Source organism: Ambystoma mexicanum, chromosome 3q, assembly GCF_040938575.1.
Source record: "Ambystoma mexicanum isolate Mex_15411 chromosome 3q, UKY_AmexF1_1, whole genome shotgun sequence".
NCBI lineage: Eukaryota > Metazoa > Chordata > Amphibia > Caudata > Ambystomatidae > Ambystoma > Ambystoma mexicanum.
The window spans coordinates 1,203,739,519-1,203,762,349 of NC_090926.1; the positions used below are offsets into that span (position 1 = coordinate 1,203,739,519).

General features: G+C 46.3%; 1 protein-coding gene across 2 annotated transcripts in view; it reads left to right on the top strand.

The window, feature by feature from the left end:
- MRPL4 (mitochondrial ribosomal protein L4) overlaps positions 1 to 22,831 on the top strand; it is an 85,152-nt gene that overhangs the window by 28,789 nt on the left and 33,532 nt on the right. For both annotated transcript variants that reach the window (XM_069604063.1, XM_069604062.1), the window contains exons 3-5: positions 13,679 to 13,847; positions 16,336 to 16,387; positions 19,446 to 19,563. In XM_069604063.1, the coding sequence (XP_069460164.1) occupies positions 13,679 to 13,847; positions 16,336 to 16,387; positions 19,446 to 19,563 (339 nt within the window). The remainder of the gene's footprint in view (positions 1 to 13,678; positions 13,848 to 16,335; positions 16,388 to 19,445; positions 19,564 to 22,831) is intronic.

The following is a 22,831-nucleotide window of genomic DNA, read 5'->3' on the forward strand; positions in this document are numbered from 1 at the left end:
CCAAGACCTTATCGGAAAGACAAATTCGATACAAATGGACATTCCCCTTTGGCCTTCTATTCTCATGGGAAGATAGGCAACACTGCGTCCCTTCAAGCGAAGAGGGCCTGAAGATCTTAGGATGCCATGAAAAGGAGCAAGATCCGACAGAAACTAGGGAACCCCCCCCAAACAACAAAGACAGCCGAAGGGGTGGCAAACGGTGAAAAGAAGAACGAGACTCCAGTCACGCAACCCAGACTAGAATCAAGAACCCGGAGGGAATAAGCCAAGAAAGATCCGGAGAAGGAGTATACAAGACTAGAGGAACAATAGAGAGGGCAAAAGCCGAAAACTATGCGCCACCATCGTGGAATCGCGCGACATGCAGGGTTTAGGATCCCCTGCGAACTACTACCCTGAGAATTTTGAGGGCATGGAGCAAAGGCGTAATGCCAGAGCAACCATAGGGCCCAGGGACATTGTTGGGGAAATTGGAAGGGAGGGGGAGGGGAGGAAGTTCATGGGAAAGTTTGGGAGGGAATAAACTCAATCACCGGATCAAATGCACACTACAGCGAACCACAGGAGGCCCCACCGAGGAACTGCAAAAACAGAGGACAGAATGGGGCTGAAAATACTAACTTTTAATATTAGGGGGCTGAACACGCCAGTGAAGAGGGAAAAAACAGAACACTTCTTATTCAGGGAAAAGTTTGATATAATAACGCTCCAAGAAACTCGCATACAGAAGAGGAGGAAAAATCTACTCCGCATAAGAGGATATAAACAGCTTATTCAATCTAACGATGAGGAAAAGAAAAAAGGCGCCCTTGTTGCATTCGCCAACCACCTGCAGGTCCAAGTCAAGGAAACAATGGCAGACAAAAACGGCCGCTATGTCTTTGCTAAGGTCCAGATAGACAACCGTAATCTGACCATTGCAACCCAATACGCCCCTAATACGGGCCAGGAGGGCTTCATCAAAGCAACACTCAACAAACTCGAAAGCTTCGCGGAAGGGGAGGGGATCCTCACGGGAGACTTCAACATAGCGTGGAACCTACCAGAAGATCGCTCAAAACCAAAATCATCCCAACAGGGGGCCCCGTCACCAGCTCTCAGACAAGCGATGCAGAATCTGGCTCTAGATGACGTGTGGAGAAGACTCAGGGGACCAACGGACGGATACACCTACCACTCTCACGTTCACAATACAAGTTCCAGAATAGACTACATATGGGCATCGGGTGCATTACTCGGGGAAATCCGGGACATCAAAATGGCATAATATCACTATCAGACCATGCCCCGCTATGGATCACCCTCCCCAAGAGGCGAAACCACTCAGGGCTGTGGCGCTGGACTCTCCCAGGAGAAATATTACAAGATCCAGTCTTAAGAGAAACTATCAGGGAAAAAATAGATGAATACTTTGAGCACAACGATACCCCGGATGTCACCCAGGCCACCAAGTGGGAAGCATTCGAAGTCGTGAAAAGGGGTCAACTAATAGCTCTAAAAGTGCAGAAGAATAAGCTCATCCACAAATGGGAGGACGAACTGGGGGAGAAGCTGGAAGAAATAAGGCAGGAAATGACCAAAAACTCCTCCAGAAAACTGAAGAGCATACCGACACACACAGAGCCAGTTAGACCTGATAAGAACCAAAAGAGCCGAGACGCAGCTACTCCATGCAAAACACTGGTATGCGATGAAATCAAATAAAGCAGACCAGCTCCTAGCGAGACAACTAAAAGGCAGGCGCCAGGATCAAGCAGTGAAAACCCTGATAAACGGGCGGGGAGAAAAGAAGACGCAAACGAAGGACATAAAAGAAGAATTCCGAGAGTACTATCAGAACCTATACACGTCGCAGCGGCCGAGTAGAGAGGCTCAAATGCAGTTTCTAACAGGGATTACCCTTCCGACCGTATCACCGTCAGAGAAAACGGCCCTCGACCAACCAATAACGGAGGAAGAGGTGGGGAAGGCAATCGGAGACCTCCCTAGGAATAAAGCCCCGGGGCCAGACGGCTATACTGCAGCATTTTATAAAACCTCCGCGGACATATTAACACCCCATCTAACTACACTTTTCAACACCTTCAAGACTTCAGGTAACATCGTACCATCAATGAATGAAGCAAAAATTCTAGTCTTCCATATGAAGGAGAAAGACCCTGAAGCTCCGGGCTCATATCGCCCAATAGCTCTAATCAATATCGACGCAAAACTCTATACAAAAGTCCTGGCCAACAGACTAGCTCCTTTACTCCCCAAATTGATCCACCAGGAACAAGCATGCTTCATCCCTAAAAGGAAAACCCACGACAGCATTAGAAGAATTATACACCTCATAGAGAAAACAGAAATCATGGAAATCCCCTCGGCAATAATTGCGCTAGACGCCGAAAAAGCATTCCACCTGGTGGAATGGTCACTATTGTTTGCCACACCAGAATCGCAGTCAATGGAGAACTCTCGGATACAGTCAGAATCAGCAGGGGCACGAAACAGGGGTGCCCCCTCTCGCCCCTTCTCTATGCTATAGTCCTAGAACCCCTCCTAACGCAGATTAGAGCGAACCCAGATATCAGGGGCATAGAAATGGGAGGGCACACGCACAAAATGGCGGCATATGCAGATGAAATGCTGCTAACTCTAGCAGACCAAAGCAAAACGCTCCCCCTCCACCCCCCTTATTCAGCAAATGGACAACTATGGAGTGATCTCGGGTTTGAAGATAAATAAACAAAAATCATCCGTGATGGCACTGGGGGCGACAAGAAAGAAATATACAAGACAACGACAGACCTCCAACTACAAAAAGCAGAAACAGGTGTCAAATATCTCGGACTGCCACTGACACCGCGGATACAGGACCTCTACAAAGGAAACTACCCCAAACTTTTAGAAGACGTCAAAAGCGATTTACTCAGGTGGAACCCCTTGACAATTTCATGGTGGGGCAGAATCGCAGTCATCAAGATGACAATATTACCAAGATTACTATACTACTTCCAGGCTCTCCCCATCCGGGTCCCACCGACATTCTTTAGAACCCTCTCCAAAACCATTTCGAAATACGTATGGCAAAACAAAACTCCGAGAGTCTCACTCCAAACTCTCACCACACATAAATCGGACAGAGGAATGGCGCTTCCCCACATGAAGAAATACTACGAGGCTGCACAATTGTGGGTCCTACACGAATGGATCACGGATGACTCAGAAAAGTAGTGGGTGGCACAGGACAGGACAGAGCAGTGGCAAGAGCGAATCTACGCCCCCTCCTCTGGATGAAACCCGAACACAGACACCTCAACATAAACCTCAGCGAAGTCATGAGCTCCGCCATGGAAATTTGGAACGGAGCTACAAGAAAGGGCGCTCTGACAATCGACCCAGCCCCCTTCATCCCACTCTTCGACAACCCAGACTCCCCCCCCCACCCCCCCCTCCGGCCAGGTGAGGGGTTCCTTTAGGAAATTGCGCGAAGCAGACTGCACGAAAGTGGGAGATATGATGGAGGGTCAACAAATCAGATCCTTCCAAAACACCTGGGAATTGCTGGGCCTTACGGAAAGGGACAGATATCAATATGAGCAACTCCACCACTGGCTCACTTCACCAAGAATTACAAAGGCCTGGTCAAGAGACCCCACCCCATTCGAGACTTATATCATGACCAATACGGGAGATTCGAAATTTGTATCCACTCTATACAAATTTATCAACGCCCGAGAAGAAAACATTACCTGGCAGTATATGAAAAAATGGGAAGTTACCCTAGGGAAACGAATTACGAGGGAACAATGGTCATACCTCTGGCAAGTAATCCCGAAATGGACACGGGCAGTACAAACGAGGGAAGCCTGGATGAAAATAATGGTTCAATGGCATTATACGCCAGAGAGAATCCACAAAATGTCCCCAACAACACAAGGCAAATTCTGGAGGGGATGCAACACATTGGGCACCTGGAGACATATCTGGTGGGACTGCATTGAAATACAACAATTTTGGAAGGAAATGAAAGCACAAATGCAGGTATTCTTTGAGGGCGTGGCCAATCTGGGAGAGGAAATTTGGATGTGCGGCATGTGGGCCCCTGAGATAAATCCTATACAAAGACGCAAAAACGGAATTTCATGGGATTCCTCATTGCATCGTGGCTGGCCATTGCACAAAAATGGAAACAAAAGGCCCCCCCAACCACCCAAGAATGGCTCCGAAGGATTTGGACACATGTAGCTATGGAAAAGATCACGAACGATCTCCAAGGGGACAGACAGAAGTTTGCCACGGACTGGGGAGAAGCCATCGAATTTCTGCAAGGCGACTAAATACAGCAATGGTGCCCCCATAACATCTGCATACTTGATATGTTCACAGCCTAAACAAAACCATCCAAGGTTCGCAGAGACAGTGCAAAGACATTAAAACCGGTGAGGGGGGCGGAGGGGGGAGTTGAGGGACACTGAGTCCCAATGTTCTTGTTTAAAACAAAATGCCAATAAAAACAATTAAAAAAAAAAAAAAACAGGATCTGTCTGTGTCAGGAATTCAGAAACTGAAAAGCCGTTCTTGTGTCAAAACGTCCTATCCTGATCCTCACATTATAAACAAAGTGAGAAGGGAAATGTCTTCAACCTGTTATTGTCAAAAAGTGTTTGTAAATGAAAAATAGAATGACTCCAACGTAAGCGTTCTCCAAGGTGAGAAGACCTTGGATACAGAGGGTGGTTCCCTTCCTGTGGATTCTTCAATGGGATGGCAATTTCTCTTTACTAACAGTTATATTGTGTCGTTCCTTGGTTCACAATATTCCTGTTGGGTAACAAGTTATTTAGCAGTCTTACTTTAACCCAAGTGTCTTCTCTATATAACTAGCACTGTCCTTCAACATTTCTTGCAGGCTTGCAAATTTCCTGGCGTACTCTCTTGCCAGGACTACTTATGCGTTTTCAAATGCCTGGTATACCTAATGTCTGGTCTGCTTCTCTCAAATGCCTGGTATCCTTAATGCATGGTATCCTTCTCTTGCCAGGACTACTTATGTGTTTTTCATTTCCTCTTTTTCACCAAAACTGCATATACTGTTTTTTGGCTCGGTATATCAGTCTGTTTCGATGTTCGTTCCAGCTTTTCCCCACACTTGTATTTCATGCATTCATATGTTATTGGGGTTTGTATCTGCACTTTGCCTTTTCTGCTTTCAAACAATCTTCTTGTTGTTTCTGTATTAGCAATCTCATAATATTACAATTGACGTTGGCGAGGTCGCTGAAAACGCCTAAATGTCTCCAGTTGCTTTGGGCTGACTCACCGGCTCTTTGTATTATCTTAGGTCTTGTTCACGCTTCTGTGGCTCTGCCGCTCTCTTCCAACTCTGGATTGCTCAGACATCCGTCTGTCTTCCTTTGTGGCTGCGCTCCCACACGCCTGCTTCCCTTCAGGTCCCGGTAAGGAGAACACCGTCTCTTCGAGCTACCGAGCATCCAGGAACTATCTCGATGCTCCTGGCATCTCAACGGCATGTCGTGCATCTCTTTCTTCGCTGGCGAACTCCACTGCTCCGCCACACTGGCTTGTGTCTCCAGTGTTCGCAAGCCTCTGCACAAGATAGGACGTCTTTGCCTCAACCTCCACCCATCATAGTGTGGTTGCCATCTTTAAATGTCCCACGCACAGGTGGTTTCATTAAACAACTAGCAGGCACATTGAACTTGGGCTCCTGTTAACCTTGTACCAACTCCTTCATCCTCCTCGTCTCAGTACTTAGGTGGTTGTGGGAGTTGGAGTCCATTGATGTCTTTGGACATGCAGTATTTGGATAATGTCTGGCAATGGTTTCACATGAAAGAACAGTCTCACATAGAGGTGAGCCAGAAGCAAAAAGGGTTTTGTTGGAGCTTTTATTCTTTAGGTCATAGGTGGGAATTTGATCTAAAGAATATTGGCATATTACTTCCTCTACAGGGAGGAACAAACATATGGCAATAGGGCATTAGGGGGCCTTGCTTATGGGTAAAGGGGGTATAGCACGCCTCAGCCAATGAAGCAAAGCAATCCCCCGCCCCGGAGGATGTCTCCTCCCATTTGATCCTCTCTCCTATAGCGACCCCAAGGTCAGGATCAGGTAGTGGATGCTGTCCCCTGGCCACATGGGAGGTCACTCCATTGGACTAATCACATTACCTTAAGAAAATTAGATGGCATCTTAAAGGCTGCCCTCATGCAGATTTGCATCTTCCCTGCATGTACCGCTAAGGTACTACTGGGTGTCGTTCATCTGATGGCGCATGGCATGCCAAGGTCAGCCACCTGATCTCCCAGTGGCTCTGTGTAGAGAATGAAAAGCATGGGGCGAATGATCAGCCACTCCCATCCTTTGAAATAAGTATCGATTGTGTGAAAGAACGACGAGGGATCCAGTAGAACCAACAAGCAGATGCTCTCATTGTCTATGGAGGGAAGTTGTAGAGAGAATGGTTGGGGGCGGGTTGAAATACTTTTCCATTTCATAGGAGGGTCACATGACCCACCTTAATGGAGTTGGGAGGACTCCTTGCATAAAGGATGCATTAAATGGGTGCTGCTAGAAATGTGACTTCAGTAAATGTGCATAGAAGCAATCCTTCCAGTAAACCGTAGGTTTCATACTGGGAATTTGCTGAATTGGTGGAATTAACGGCAGGCGGTGTGAGTGTCGCAGGTGCCAGTGCTATAAAACGTGCATGTTTCAGGCACAAGTCCTTCGTTCTTTGAGTCTCTCTACATGGGGTCCATACACACTTTGGTGTCAAATTAATATCTTCTGAAAAAGGATTGTTGTTCTTGGAATATTTGCATTTTTTTGTTGCATAAGTGAAACAAATTATTTTGCTCATTTTATGATACAAATGATAGCAAAGAAATGTGTATATGTAGGTAAGTCATGTGGGAATGCCATTAACAAAACACAGTGACGCTGCAGTTTTAGAAAATTCAACTAGGTGGCAGTAAGTTGCAGCAAATGCGTGCCATTGTAAATATTTCTAAGGGGGTGGGCGGATTTTTCAGGCCTAAGCTTAGAACACTTTTTGGGAGCACCCGGCTGTTCTTGCAAAGTGTGTTTAAGGGCCGCGCTTGGCGCAAAGTGATTCTTTAATAGGCGTTGGGCCAGACCGATAAGTTTATATGACGCTGAGCTGGAAGCATGGAGTCCTTTATTTTCTGCACCAAGAGGGGTTTGGGGGCGCCCATTCTGCTTTTGGGCGTTTAGTGTACCTCGAGGTTAGTAGGTTATGAAAGCCAGGTCAAGCCCCTTCATTGTATAGTATTACATGACCCGCCTTAAAGTGTGTGTGTGTGTGTTTCAAACATTTTAGTTCAGTTGACATGCAACTGGCACATGCCGTAGTTTGTGAATTTGATAACGTTTTAATGCAGAAAATAAATCTTAGGTGGAAAACATGTGTTTTTCCCTTTCGTTTGTCATAGTATCATTAAAAAAACCTTACAGAAAAGCATATCCCGAAATTCTCTGCTTCGATCTTTGATATTCTTGCCACAGAACTAAGCGCTACGAATGGTGCACGACTCAGACATTTAAAAAAAATGTATCCGCCAAACTCAAAGGATGTCATCAGTACTCGTGCATGCACCTTAGAAGTCATACGCACTTTCCTGTATAATGCATGTACATACCGGCTCACAGGATGACCAACATTATACTTGGCATTGCACTTGTGTAAGATAATTCAGCTAGCCATCCACAACAGGCACTGCATACAAGCCTACACCATCCTCTCCCCAGTGGTCTTCAATCTATACATGGAGCCGCTGGGAGCCTTCCTAGCCACACACAACATCCACACCCACCAACACACAAAGACACACAGCTATACTGCAAGATATCCTCCATGGGCTCAAAACCTGCCTCTCGCTGATCCAGTCTTGGATGTCCAGCGCATACGTGAAGCTCAACCCCTCCAAAACCAAATTCCTACTCCTCACCAACCGCACCAAAGACCCAGACATACAGACCTAGCTATCAACTATAAAGTCTGAGGGCTGCACAGACGCGCACACCTCCTGCACCAAGTACTTGGGTTCCACATCGACAAACGCCTCTCCTTCAAGACACGCATAGAAAAAAAAAACTCAAGACCGCTTGATATCAGCACTTTCTCCTGCAGGAAGTCAAGCCCTTCCTCCCTCTGGACAGCTTTAGGACCAGTACTGTTCAAGTACTGGTACTATCCTACCGGAATGGAGGTAATGCCCTCCACGAGGGCCTCCTGTTGTCCTCCATTCCGCCCCTGAGAAATGTCCTACAGGCGACAGCACACATCATCAAGTGTCTACGCAGATACAACCATATCGCCCCTGCCCTCTTTGACCTTCACTGGCTCCCACTGCACGCAAAAATAACCTTCAAATCTTGCTGCATCATCTATAAGGCAGTCACCCTCCAGCCACCTCGTAGAGAAACTCTGCATGATACATGCATACGTGAAATCCGCCTCTGCAAAAAGGAAAGGGCCAGAAAACAAGCCTTCTCTGCCTACGCCCCAAGACTGTGGAACCTCCTTCCTGTCAGCATCAGACTCGCCCATATGCTCCTACAATTCAGAAAAGGACTCAAGACTCACCTCTTCAAGGAATCTCAACACCTAGGCCATCAAATCGTCCCTGCTCCACCGGACTCGCTAGATTCCATCTGCCCTTCTCCTCTCCACCACTCGGTACAGCTGTACACCTCCTCTGTGCCCCTCTTTATCCTACCCCTGCTTTATACCTGTTCCGTTGTTACCTCTGAAAAGTGCTCTGTTATGCATCTGTACTGTCGTATACCGCTATAAAGCGCTCTGTTATGCATCTGTACTGTCGTATACCGCTATAAAGCGCTCTATTATGCATCTGTGCTGTTGTATACCGCTATAAAGCGCTCGCTCCATTGCTTCTCGAGGCTCGGTCAGTGCTCAATAAACACCATAATAATAATGAGCAAGCCATGACCAGAAATAATACATTTGGAATACCCCGCACATGTTAATTTGCAGCACGGTGGCCATAGAAAACAGCCATGGCTTACAGGTCCGTTCTGTGACTAGTAGCGTCATGCTTGCAATAAAAATACTCTCAGAATAACATGGACATTAATTTAATTCAACACAATGGCTGTAGAAAACATAATATACCAAACTGTAACTAGCAACAGTACGCTCGGAATATGCTCAAAATAACACGTGTGTAATGCAATTCAGAATATTAGCCATATACACACACAAGTGGAACTCCATGCAAAAGAAGCATGTGTTTTTAAAAGCATAAAGATTTTTCATAATAACTTCTAGAAAAGTCATCTATTAAAGACCTAGAGGCGGCGGTGGATATTCTGCTTCTTTCCACCATGATCTGAAGGAACCCAATCCAGGTGAGGTAGCAGAGGCTTAGTCTCAGGAAGGCTGTGAAGAGTGGTCTAGTGACCAGGAGGAGGCGACAGACTTGAGGACATGGTTCAAGGGTTTTATTAAAGCCAAAAGGAGGAAAATGCCCATCAATATTGCTATGATGGAATTTTCCTACCTAGAAACTAAAACTAAGGCTGCTCATCGTCTGTCAAAACCTTGTCCACTATATGGGCCAAGGACTTTAAACAAAAGACAACTTAAAAATCAAGCAGAAGCTTAGCCTTCCAGTTCAGGCTTTGTGCGGCCAAGGGTGTTTGAATCTTTCCAAAGTTTGAATCCCTAACAGTTCATAGAGTCAAAGTTCTTAGACCTCTCCTCAGGCTCCGTAAGAACAGCTGTAAGTCTTGGTGCAAAAATGTCTCAAATCCTTTAAGGGAGTAAGCTATTCCCTTATAATTATGCAAACACCTTGTTTTCTATTCACTACGGTTGTGTCTTGGTCATCTGATGGAACCCTTTGGTTCCTATGCTGCGCATTTCCACTTATCGCTCCGTGGCTCTCCAGGCCCCTTTATATCTTCTGGTTTGCTTGATTCTATTGTGGGCCTCTGCATTCTCCTGTTCTGCCCCTTTTGGCAGTGCTGGCATTCAATCCAGCTGGCACTGGATGTTTTGTTCCTACGTTGCTTTCTGGTCTCCGCGTCAGTTTGCGGGCCCCCGGCCTACCAGGGCTGTGCATCGCGGTCATGCCACCAGATGAGATGGATTTCGCTCCATCTTTGTCTTGTCTATCTTGCCCTTTTCCCTGCCGACCTTCCGGCGTCTCACTCTTCTCTGCTTGGTTCTTGTTGCTACAACTGGCTCCACAGTGTAGCGCGTCTCTGCCCCTGTCTGACTTTCTGATATCAGAAGTTCGCCTCTGCATTCATTCAAGTTCCATCTCATCTTGCAGCAATATTTAAACAGGCTGTCTTCATCTCCATCAGATGGTGAGGACCAGGTGATTCAAGCATTACCTTCAGTAAAAGATATGGGAGCAACACTAGTATGGTCTGAATATGGATCAATTCTTGCTATTCCACTATGTGCAGACAAGGTGTTCTTTCTAGGGAGTTCCTTATAGGAGCGTGGGTCCTTGTCCCCTAGAGTTGGGTCACTCCCAGTGAGTTCCCACTTTCTCAGACCCCGAAGGTGGGTTTTGCTTAGCGCACTCACCTCCCTAGCCTCAAAGGTGATGGTTCCTCCCTGAGAAGGGATGAACTTCCCAGATTCGTCACAGGATACCATGACTTCACACAGAGCAGCACCATTGGCTCTAAACAATATAGTTATTTATTAGGCCATTAGTTAACACACTAAGCATAGAACTATCACAGGTCAGTATGGTCACACAGAAACGTATTAAATATATATACACATCCAACTTTAGGATAAATGGAGTTGCATATGAATCGATTACCAGTGCAAAACGGGTGAGTAGTCAGATGCAGTGAAAGACGGAACTCTAAGATGGTTTGGGACTTTGTGCCTAAAAGTCACCAGTTACAAAGCAAATACTACTTCAGGTAAGTAATTCTAGGAATAGTAGTGCCAGTGTTCATGATTAATAAGAGTTCCAAAGTTAGATAAACATTCAGGTAATCTGGGCTTTTGTGGAGGCATGGGAAAAGTACAAAAATAGAGATAACTTTGGTGCTCGGGTAGTGGGCCTGGCCCTCAGCAAGGACAAATGTCTACTCTGATTTCTTATTGGGACCTGTGATTATGGCCGAAGCCCATGTCACATGGATTCTGGAAACTGCCCATGGATGCAAACCATGCACACTCGCCTTTGGATATTATGGAATATAGTGGACACTAGGCCAGGATGCAGGCTAGGTGCAGTGGATAACAAAGGTGTTTTTTGGGGCTCAGGTCATAGTCAAACCACATGCCTAAGCAATTAAACCATGACTTGCATAAATAATTTCGCATTTATATAGCTGTACGAACCACCAGGTATTTGAGCGCTGCTTATTATTACCCACGGTGTGTGGTGCTCATTTATCGACCTCGGAAGGATGAAAGGCTGCGTTTGGCCCTGCCGGGATTTGAACCTGCGTTAGCAGGCGCTGCACAGATGTCAAAGCGAGTGCTCTACTCTGTGCCGCATCCCCAACATGTGCTGCTGAAAACACACATCAGGATGCATTGCAATCTTTGTTAAAGGTGGTGTATAGTCCTTTCATATATGTTGAGAGGAATTCATAACTTGTATACAGTGCTGTAACATTTTTACATATAAAAAACATTGCAAATCAGTCAAAACCTTTGTTAAAGGAAGGTTATGATTGGGTTGCACTAATAACCTATGAAACTTACTGAAAAACTTTGTTAAAGGGCGTTATTGTTGTAAGGTAAAATGGGGGGAAAAAACAAAGATTCTCCAGTTTTGGTAAGCTATGCAACCATAACACACTCCACCACCATGCATTGCTAAGACTAAAACCCAGGACATCAAAGATGACATATAGAATAGCCTGCCAACATCTGTACATATTAGCTGTGCCAGACGCTTTGCTACTCGAGGCTAAATTCCAGAGGAAATGTGCTACTTCTGCCACATCTGCTGAAATGGGATCTTAGTTTTCTTTCAGCTGTTCCAAGACTCCTTGTATGATTGTGCTGTCCATATGGAGCCCATGAGGTACAGATGAAGCTTCTGGCTTCTTCCAAATGTTCTGGCGTTCCCCAACTATGCCATGGATTAACCATGCTACCAGCTTGAAGGTCCCATACGATATCATTGAGTAGAGATTCCCCGGCAAGTCTTGTATGTGGGTGGAAATGTGCCAGGAGGATAGGCGGCCTCTCGGAGCACCAGGACACCCCGGAAACCAAGTTTGAGATGACAAGAATGGCATGATCCTCACTAGCCAAACCATCTGCCGGCTGACGTAAGCTGCCATGGTGGATCATTGAACACTGGTAAAGGCACATTCTGTCTCGGCTTCACTTTCCTGGAGTGCCATAAAATCAGCCTCCAAACTGGAGGACCTCTTCAGTTGGTTTTTGAGCCTTGAAGCAAACTGATCTCTAGGGTCATGATTTTTATCATACCCTCTTGCCAGAGCCTACCCTCTACACATAAGGTGGTGAACATGGGGCAGCAGAACATAGTGCTGGACCTGACAAAAGGCACTGGAACGAGTGGGATCTCTGCTCGTAGTGCAGGGTAAGCGGTTTCCCTTGAACACCTGACAGGTTTTCTATTGGACAGTAAGATTGCCGTAAGACTACACGCCAGAGCATCTAGGAGCCGATTTATAGTACCCTAGTCTATATGGTTAACATTACATATCATCAATAGCTTCACTACACAGTTTTTCGTTATTAAAAAGCTATCGTTACATATGCAGTATAGTGACTTTTTATAATACTAAATGGAAACGTACAAAGATTGCACCTTTTTTTGTGTGAACATAATGTGCATGAAAACATTATAGTCAACAATATGCAGTCTCATTATTAGCAATAATTTCGTTTTCTATTCACTCCTAGCAATCTAAATCCTACAACCAATCTACAATGTGTACAGCCATCTAAATTATGGCACCATAGAGCTTAAAATTGTACTCCTAGAACTGTCACCATTGGGGTGAGGTTCTACCAACCACTGTAAATGAAAGCATGCGACGGATGGTTTAATTGTAATTGTACACGCTCCGAGTGTGTACAATGGATCCCTATGGGGTCAGCCTGCTTTATGCTCGGGCAAGAAAATCCATGCCGGCTGAAATGCTGGAGCATTTGTATGGTTGAGAGGGAGAGAGACGGCTGAAATGAAAGCTGCCTTGCTCTTCTCTTCTCCTCTACACCATACAAATGAATGAAAATGAGCCATGACGTCAATGGAAGCCATACAAGTATTACTCGCTGTTATTTACAAAACCCTCTGTGGCCATTACGTTGACCCCAGAGGCGAGTCACACCTCCACAGTGCCAGTGCCCAGGTATTCGAAACATTCTTAAGGTACAGGGAGCTGTTGGTGAATACTGTGCTAAATTATGTGTCAGGGTCTATAATTGATGGTAGTTGGGTCAGTCGGGATGCTTTCAGTTCATGTCCCAGTTTAAAAGTTTGACATCGCATGTGGCACTGTGTAAATGACTTTTTAGGCTGTGCCCTGGTTTGTTTCAGAGCATTTAACTTCTGTCGTTGGTTCTACAAAAACCTCAGGGGCACAAAAACCAACTGACAAATAGCCATTCGGTTTGTTTCCTAATGAGAAATAATGTACTTTTTCTTTGATCAGTGAAACCGTCCCCCGTTGGCAGCGTCCTCCCAATCATCAGAAAATGCAGCATGAGTATTCCTACTCACCTGAAACCCGGGCAGGCCTGGTTGGAGTCGCTGCGGAACTACGACGATGAACGCTTGGGCCTAGTTGATCTCCACCCAGATGTCTTCACTGTCATGCCCAGGTGAGCTTGGCCTATCTCCATCCAGACAGGGTCTATTTTATGCACAGCTAAGATTGGAAAAGGAACCTGGAACACTGACCTCAATCTAACTTTAGCATAATTTAGCCTCTGAGAATAATGTTGGTTTTGTGATTCTGGCAAAAGCAGACACACATGAATTGACTGCATACAAAAGTGAATGCCACATAAGCTGGCCTTTTTACACACCTGGCCTAAGGGAAGAGCTAAACCCATCTGGAGCACTTTGTGGAAAAGGGAGCACTGGCAATGCCCCCAGCTGGTACTGGCTAAGGGTTAGTGGGCATTGCTGCTATCCCTTGTACAAGAATGCATGCCATGAAGTAACCTCATGCCTTTAGGCAAATTATTCTGGAGAAGACGGGTATATGAATCAGTCGTGCGAAGATCACAATAGCGTAGTCCTGCAATGGTGGTCTAGGAGTGGGCTGCAGCTGATCTTAATGAGGCCTAAAGCCTTTGACTCCTAGCCACTGTTCATGAGTGATTGGCCAGCGCGTGACTCTCATCTCTGCATCACCATCTTGAGGTAACTTGTTAGACCTGAATATAGAAGTAGATTTCCTTTGTGGAATGACCTTGCATCAAAACATCCAAGCCTCTGCATTTGGCATCAAGAGTGTGCCTCCATATTCAAGGTTCACCTGAAGGCTGCCAGGGACTGGCATCTAGTGGGAAAGATGGCTCACTCTGCCAAAAGTCATGTTAAATTGACAGTCATTTCCCTGACCACGATAGAAGCGCTAACATTTTGGTAATAAAACACAAAAGTAGGGGGCACCACACTTTGAAAATGGGTCCTTTTTTTATCATGAATTCATTTGATGGGAGCAGGTGCAGAAGGTTCACTGAGTGCTAGATTCCAACTGGTCCAGTTTAACCGCCTGGACAGGGTATATAGGACCCCTGACCAGGTTAGGAGCAATGAACGGGACCCTGAGTGACAAATGCCCGAGGTACAGGAGCGGCTCAGCGGGATACTCGCACATGGTTTGGGAATGCAGGATCATAGCAAGTTACTTTAATAAGGTGGTCAAAGGGTGAGCCATCTATTGGGGACAAGGTTGGAATGTAACCCAAGAGTATGCATGTGGGGAATCCTCCCAGAGGGGAAAAGATACAAGTTGCGGAATAAGATGGCGAGGTTCCTCCTGATCTTAGCAAAACGCTGAATGGCGATTGCCCGGAAACATCCACAAGGCCAGTCAGTAGCGTTATGGTAGGGGGATGTCCGCAGATGGGGGATGGCCGAACTGGAGATATTACCGGCTAAAGGCACCCATGAAGAGGAGGCCATGGAGTGAACCTCAGTGGACGGTATTTGAGAATGGGATCCACTATTCAAGGAACTGGGGTGAGGTTGGCGAAAAGGAGCCTGGGAGGCTGTTATAAGGGTCATACGAGGAACGGTCAAATAAACTGAGGGTTGATGGTCAGGAGGGAGTGCGGAGTGGGTAGGATTAAAGGAATGTTGAGATTGTTGACTTGTTTGTTGTTATAAATGCCAATAAAGAGTGTTTTAAAAAAAGAATTATTTTGATTCCTCCCAGTGCCCCTGTGATGCACAACAGGAAGATAAAACAAAGTATCGGTGACTGGACACAACTTGGGTACTGGGGAAATCCTAGTGGTGTTTAGACAAGTAACGCAAGTCCTTCGAAGATACAAAATAATTTGAAAACGTGCCAAATTCATATTCTCCATAGAGGACAGAGCACAGTATCTGTTGCACTTCCGATTGGGGAAAGATCACCTCTTCTAACAGACTTGTATTCGCATTGAAGAGATCAGCCCTTCTGTTTAACCCCAGTTTTTAGAGCCATGCAATAACGAAGACAAGAGCAGAGGTGCAGGGTGGCGGCAGGAAGCCTTGGGTACAGAACATTAGAAATCCTATGCTGTGACGAGGCGATGGTGCCTGTAGACTTGGGTTCCAGGGGACGCTTCAGGGGGATCGTCTTCCACTTGGACCAGGCTTCAGGTAGTCCTCTCTCAATGAAAACATTCAAGATCAGTTGCCTAGATGTCCGGCATAAAGAAAGTCTGTCACAGCGTTGCCACACCAAAGGCGAAGCCAGGCCTCGGGGATCATGGGAACACGGCGGTGATCCCCAGACTTGAGTCTGTGATGCTCGGGAACCAGGGTATGCTTTTGGATGTTCAGTAAGATGAGCATCACACAAGGGCAGCTCTTTCACATGAAGGCTGTTCAATCTGAAATGCATTCAATACTCTCCCCTTTGGGAGAATATGAATTTGGAACGTATTGATCAAATATTGTGTTTTCAAATCATTTTTCATTGTTTAATTACTCGTTACTTGTCTGATCATTCAATGACTACCAGTGACAGTCACTAATATTTCCCCATTACCTCCAGGATTTGTCCTGTAATAATGGAAATGAACAGTTGTATGTGGCATTGTTTTGGGTGGTTTATTCAGTAACTTTTCTTCACTCGCTTTTTTTCAGGATAGATATTCTTCATCAAGTGGCGGTATGGCAGAGGAACTTTAAGAGAATCGTAAGTTTTGGTGTCTGTGAACATGAGTTATCGGGCACAAAAAGCAGTGTGTCCCCGTTCTGTTCCTGGTGTGCACTATAGTGGGAGCAGCCGTTCCAACAGGCCTTGCATGTATACTGTAATAAGAGGTCGTCGATGTTTCCAATGCCTTACAATGCTTGTGATCCTTCCCCTGCCGATGAAAACCAATCCAGTCTATCAGTCCTCTTAGTTGCCAACAGTGCTTTTACAGATTTGATTTCAGGAAGACTGTCTGTCCTAAACATATAGGCCAAGTGCTCTTGGCTTCTCCATGGATGTCCACTATCTTATCCCCTCATCTGAGGTGAGTTGACTCGTTCCTTGGGCAGAGGTCTCTGAACACTTCTTCTGGTCTAGATGATCTTTCCCCATCCTTTAGCCAGCTTCTCTCGTCCCTCTCCTTGAGCTGGCTTCTCTTGCCTGCTGCTGCCCCCTGCTCTGAGACGACTTCTCTTTTCGCCCCCAACTATCTGGATCAGAGCCAGCTTCTCATTCTGCCGCTGCCCCTCTCCTGAGCTGTCTGCTGCTACTTCCCTGACCTGGTTCGCTTTCCACAGTCCAACCCTCAGTTCCCCTCATCCAGCTTCTCCTGTCGTCACCAACCGCAGTAACGAGCTGTGGCCCCCTCTGTAGTCTGGTTCTCCTGGTCTCCTCACCTGAACTGAGATTTACCTTAACTGCATCTGTTGAACATATCACTTGAGTCGAGTGCTGTTATTCCCTCCATGTGCGTCTCTTAGCACCTACACTGGAAAAAGGTATTTGAGCTTCTCCTGTATTGGTCAATCCTGCAGAAGCTTGTCTGCTCAAGTAGAGCCTTCCATCACTAAAGTGTAATGGCCACAATGGTTTTCTTTATTAAAGGCAAGTTTATATTTTCATTCTGGCCTCCCAATTTGCACTCATCCCTAGCCCCTAGCCACTGGCTAGTAATGGCTAGTAATGATTCTTGGCAAGTATGAAATGGAGGGCTGGGGGTATGTAGATGACTGTGGGGGTGGTAGTGCCTGGCTACTAATTAGCAACTGGCACTGTCCCCTATTTTCATTGAGTGAAAATGCTTCTCGGGTCTAAAATAAAGCACATTGCACAACATAAAATGGCCAGTTCAATATGTTGGAAAAAGCCTTAAATACAATTGGATTTATTTGGGAATGCTTGTAATTTTTGACATGCACCAAAAAGACACGTACAGCCTAAATGCTTTCTTTAAGTAAATAATATTAATCACGTATGTCTCCATATGCAAGATGTGATGGTGAAGTATCTCTAATCATTACATAGATTACCACACAACTACCATAAATGTGGGCCCAAGCTCAGTGGTGTCCCTATGGGCATATTGTGGTCGCTTTCTGCATACTGTGACCGCTTTCTGCATATTGTTGCTGCTGTGGGCATACTGTGGTAGCTTTCTGCATATTGTTGCGGCTGTGGGCATACTGTGGTAGCTTTCTGCATATTGTTGCTGCTGTGGGCATACTGTGGCAGCTTTTTGCATATTGTTGTGGGCATACTGTGGTTGCTTTCTGCATATTGTTGCTGCTGTGAGCATATTGTGGTCGCTTTCTCCATATTGTTGTGGCTGTGGGCATATTGTGGTAGCTTTCTGCACAGTGTTGATGCTGTAGGTATACTGTGGTCACGTTCTGCTTATTGTTGCTGCTGTAGGCATAGGTATACTGTGGTAGTTGGGCCTACTGTGGTAGCTTTCTGCATATTTTTGCTGCTCTGGGCATACTGTGGTAACCTTCTGCATATTACTGCTGTGGTAGCTTTCTGCATATTATTGCTGCTGTGGGCATACTGTGGTAACCTTCTGCATATTGCTGCTGTGGGCATACTGTGGTAGTTTTCTGCATATATTTGCTGCTCTGGGCATACTGTGGTAACCTTCTGCATATTGCTGCTGTGGTAGCTTTCTGCATATTATTGCTGCTGTGGGCATACTGTGGTAGCGTTCTGCATATTGTTGCTGCTGTGGGCATACTGTGGTAGCGTTCTGCATATTATTGCTGCTGTGGGCATCCTGTGGTAGCTTTCTGCATATTGTTGCTGCTGTGGGCATACTGTGGTCGCTTTCTGCATATTGTTGCTTTTGTGGGCATACTATGGTCGCTTCCTGCATATTGTTACTGCTGTGGGCATATTGTGGTAGTTTTCTGCATATTGTTGCTGCTGTGGGCATCCTGTGGTAGCTTTCTGCATATTGTTGCTGCTGTGGGCATACTGTGGTCGCTTTCTGCATATTGTTGCTTTTGTGGGCATACTATGGTCGCTTCCTGCATATTGTTACTGCTATGGGCATATTGTGGTAGTTTTCTGCATATTGTTGCTGCTGTAGGCATACTGTGGTCGCTTTATGCATATTGTTGCTGCTGTGGGCACACTGTGGTTTCTTTCTGCATATTGCTGCTGTTGTGGGCATGCTGTGGTCACTCTGCATACTGTTGCGGCTGTGGGCATACTGTGGTTGCTTTCTGCATACTGTTGCTGTAGTGGGCATGCTGTGGTAGCTTTCTGCATGTTGTTGGTGCTGTGGGCATACTGTGGTCACTTTCTGCATGTTGTTGCAGCTGTGGGCATACTGTGGTAGCTTTCTGCAAATTGTTGCTGCTGTGGGCGTACTGTGGTAGCTTTCTGCATATTGTTGCTGCTGTGGGCATACTGTGGTTGCTTTCTTCATACTGTTGCTGTTGTGGGCATACTGTGGTTGCTTTCTGCATATTGTTGCTGCTGTTGGCATACTGAGGTCGCTTTCTGCATATTGTTGCTGCTGTTGGCATCCTATCCATGCTTTCTGCATATTGTTGCTGCTGTGGGCATCCCGTGCTATCTTTCTGCATGTTGTTGCGGCTGTGGGCATCACTGTGGTAGTTTTCTGCATACTGTTGCAGCTGCAGGTCATTAACAGCTTTCATAATGTTGCATCATGTAGTGCATTTCTGACTCTTGGTAGAGCTATCATACAAAAGACTATTCTTTGCTTTACCTCGTTTTACCAGCATTCATTCTGGTCTTCTCTTCTGATTTGTAGAGCCATGCAAAAACGAAGACTAGAGCAGAGGTGCGAGGTGGCGGCAAGAAGCCTTGGGCGCAGAAAGGCAGCGGCCGCTCCCGTCAAGGCAGCATCCGATCCCCAGTGTGGAAAGGCGGTAAGGTGCTAGCTGGATGTGATTGAGCAAGCTTTTGTATACAGGGTAAGCTGTGGAATCGTTTGCCTTACTTTCAGGGACTTGGAAGGATATAGGGGCTGAATTTGGGGCTTGAGTGTTGCCAAGTTCAGAGCACTGGAGCACTCCACAGCAGTGCCAGTATCTCTGTCGCTCATGGATCTGATTAGGAGCATGTGAAGCATTGTTCAGCCTCCATGTCTATTCTCAATTGCCAGTGTACATGTATGAGTTAAGGTATGCCTTTTAGGTCACGCTAACTGGTGTATCATATACAAGTCAAGCGCTCTCTCGCGCTCTCTGTTCCTCTCTCTTGTGTGCATATGCTGCAGCCAGTCTATCTGCTGCTGACAGCAGCAAGACCCGAGACCTGAAGGAGACTGATGATGGGGGATGGGGGGTTGTTTATTTTTCTTTTTTTTTATGTTTGAAAGTAGAATGAGGGAACCAGCCAGAGACCTCCCCGAAGATCTACACATAGATTGCCATTGCATGTGTCCAGCAGGAACAGTGCAATCTCACTGAGGGCCCATTATCTGCCTACGCAGAGGTAAGGGGGATCACAGATAGCCTTTGCAAGGCTGCTGCTGTAACCCCTGGCCCAAATGGGGCCCTTCAGGTAGGGGTGGGGGTTATACACAGGGGTATGTATGTAGGGGAAAAATTCTAGGAAGGAATAGAACAATAAAAACACAGACACAGGGCGTAAAAACAACTTTATTAAAAGTGTATGTTTCCGGCTGCACTTACCTCACTGTACCATGTATCTCCACCATGGGGGACACATTAAGACTTGCAGAAATTAGCAAGTCTTCCCTGCCCATAACATTAGTCTGGACTTTTAAGGGTTTATTTATTGGATATTTATAATACACCTATACACAAGCATTCCAAAAGAGAATGCAAAAACAAAGAAAGGCAGTTGGAGGAAGGAGAAAACAGAAGGCGGCAGACAAAGGGAGAGTGTAATAAGGAAAAGGAGACATCAAGGAGGTGACTGGTCAAGCTGCGTATGCCAGCTCCAGCCCAGCCCGATCAGAAGCCCGGCCTGCCTGTGGGGTGTGGTCTAAGTAAAGAAGCACCCTGGTCCAGGGCAGCATGAGCGGGGCAACCCTGAGACCAGCGACGTGGACTACCCAGGGACCAGTCCGGATGTGCTAGGAACTAGATAAAGCTTGGGCAGTGTGGCTAGTGTGGCCTGGTGAGTAACATCCCAGCTGGAGCCGAGTGAGCGGGCATCTTTGAACTTAGTCTGCCCTGGGGCATAGTACACTCACCCCAGTGCCAGGCGAGGTGGGTGGTGAAGATAAAGAACACGAGCAGCACCACAGGCATGCGTGGGACTCAGCACTGCTCGGGTGCCTGTGAGGTCTGCGCTTTCCCTGCCCCCCCAGAGGGCAACTGCGTCCCACACAGCAGTGCGCAGTTCAGCGTATGCTCTGACCAAGTGGGCGGGACTATGGATTAAAAGCACTGCCACAGAGGAAGGGAGGGCTCTGACAGCCATGGAAGTTATAAAAAAGCACTGCCACTGAGGCAGCCAGCCACAGCAGAGCAGAGCAGAGGAGAGGGATGATAAAAAAAGTGCAGAAGAATAAGGACAGCCAAGATGGGCTAGACTAATAATGTACTGTACTTTGTGGACATGCTATTTACAATTTGATTGTAAAGTGCGGAATTGGTACTTAAGGGCAGACTGCAGCTGCCAATGTTATTGACATGATTGGTGTTGCTGGCCCGGGGAAAGTGTGCACCCCCGGACCAGGGCCAAATAAACCAAGAGCTACACTCTTTGGCAGATCTTTTAAGGGAACTGAGAGTAGAGTTTAAAATTCAATGTATTATTAATTATTAGTTGATGTTCCTACTGTAACAGATCAGTGGCCAGCGCTCAAAATTGAACATTGACTTGGTGCTCTGGGCAACACTTTCCAGGCACATTTCGAGAGACAAATTGGCATGTATTCTCCAAAAAGAAGCTATTAATAAATAAGTAAATGATTTAATTGTACTAACGTTGTAAACTGGCTTTGATTAAAATGTTGATTTCTACTTTTCTCTTCCACTATATATTTTATTAATCATAAAATCCGAAATCCTGAATCTAGTGTCACGACCCTCGCCCAAAACCCCCTCTGGCGAACCCATTGGCCAGGTGGAGTCAGGACTTGGGCCTCTAGAGACTGGCATCCTCTTCAAAAGCCCTCATGGAGGCCTATGGCGCCAGGCTCATACACCATGAAAAACAATGTGCTTGGGAACTACTTTATTGTATTCTCAGCCAACATGGAGGCATCCACATAGCTTGGTTCCTAAGAACCAAGCTATGCGGTCTAGTGTTTTGGGTGTGGTAGCCTAGTGACTACCACACCTGGACTATTTTGTTGGGGCCATTTAAACCACACCCGAGCAAGAGAACACGCTTTGCGTTAATTTGCAGCTTGCAACGTGACGCTCACCGTGTGCAGCTATTCCCTCGAACCTCGGAGAAGCAGAACCTGCAGGGAGACAAAAGAAACATCATTAGCAGCAGCATCTTACCTGCAGTCTTCATCTTTAAACACTCACAGCTACTGAGAACAGCTTCCTCGAATCTGCACGCCTCCCGGACAGAACGACCTGAAAGAGGAAGATAGAGGCAACCGTAAAGAAAGCAGTAGAGACATTTACAAATTACGAACTGCTCAAAGGGCTTACCTGGCTGGTCGCCTCTCGGCTGGCACCACTCCGGACAACACTCGCGACCTACAAGGAAGGAAAACACAGGTTAGCAAAGGCAAGACCTTGCAGCGCTGCGCATAGCGCTTACTTAACGCATCATAGCGCTCTTAATGCACCATCATTTACCAGCAGAGCTCAACCAAGCCAGTTCGCCGCGCTGAAGCTCCGCATACCTAAGGGATAAAAAAAGAGACATTTTAAACAAAGAAAGGCATACAGGATAGCAACAAAACTAAAGAACAGCAATAAGACCTACCTGAACAATATCAAACGGGGCGGCGTCAGTGAAGTAACCGTACCGCACTCGCCCATGAAAGACAACGCACCCCCGCAAAGAAGGCAGGATGGAGAGCATGCCTAATTCTACCACAAGGTGAGAAGAGGGCACCAGAGGGACTGAAATCATACGGGGGTGGAGGGAGGATACTTACCCCAGTTGGTCAGTCTTAAACACAGTCCTCCTGTATTTTCAGACAGAACCTTCCCCGCAGACCACATCAGGGCAAAGCTGAGAAGCATACCAGCGAGT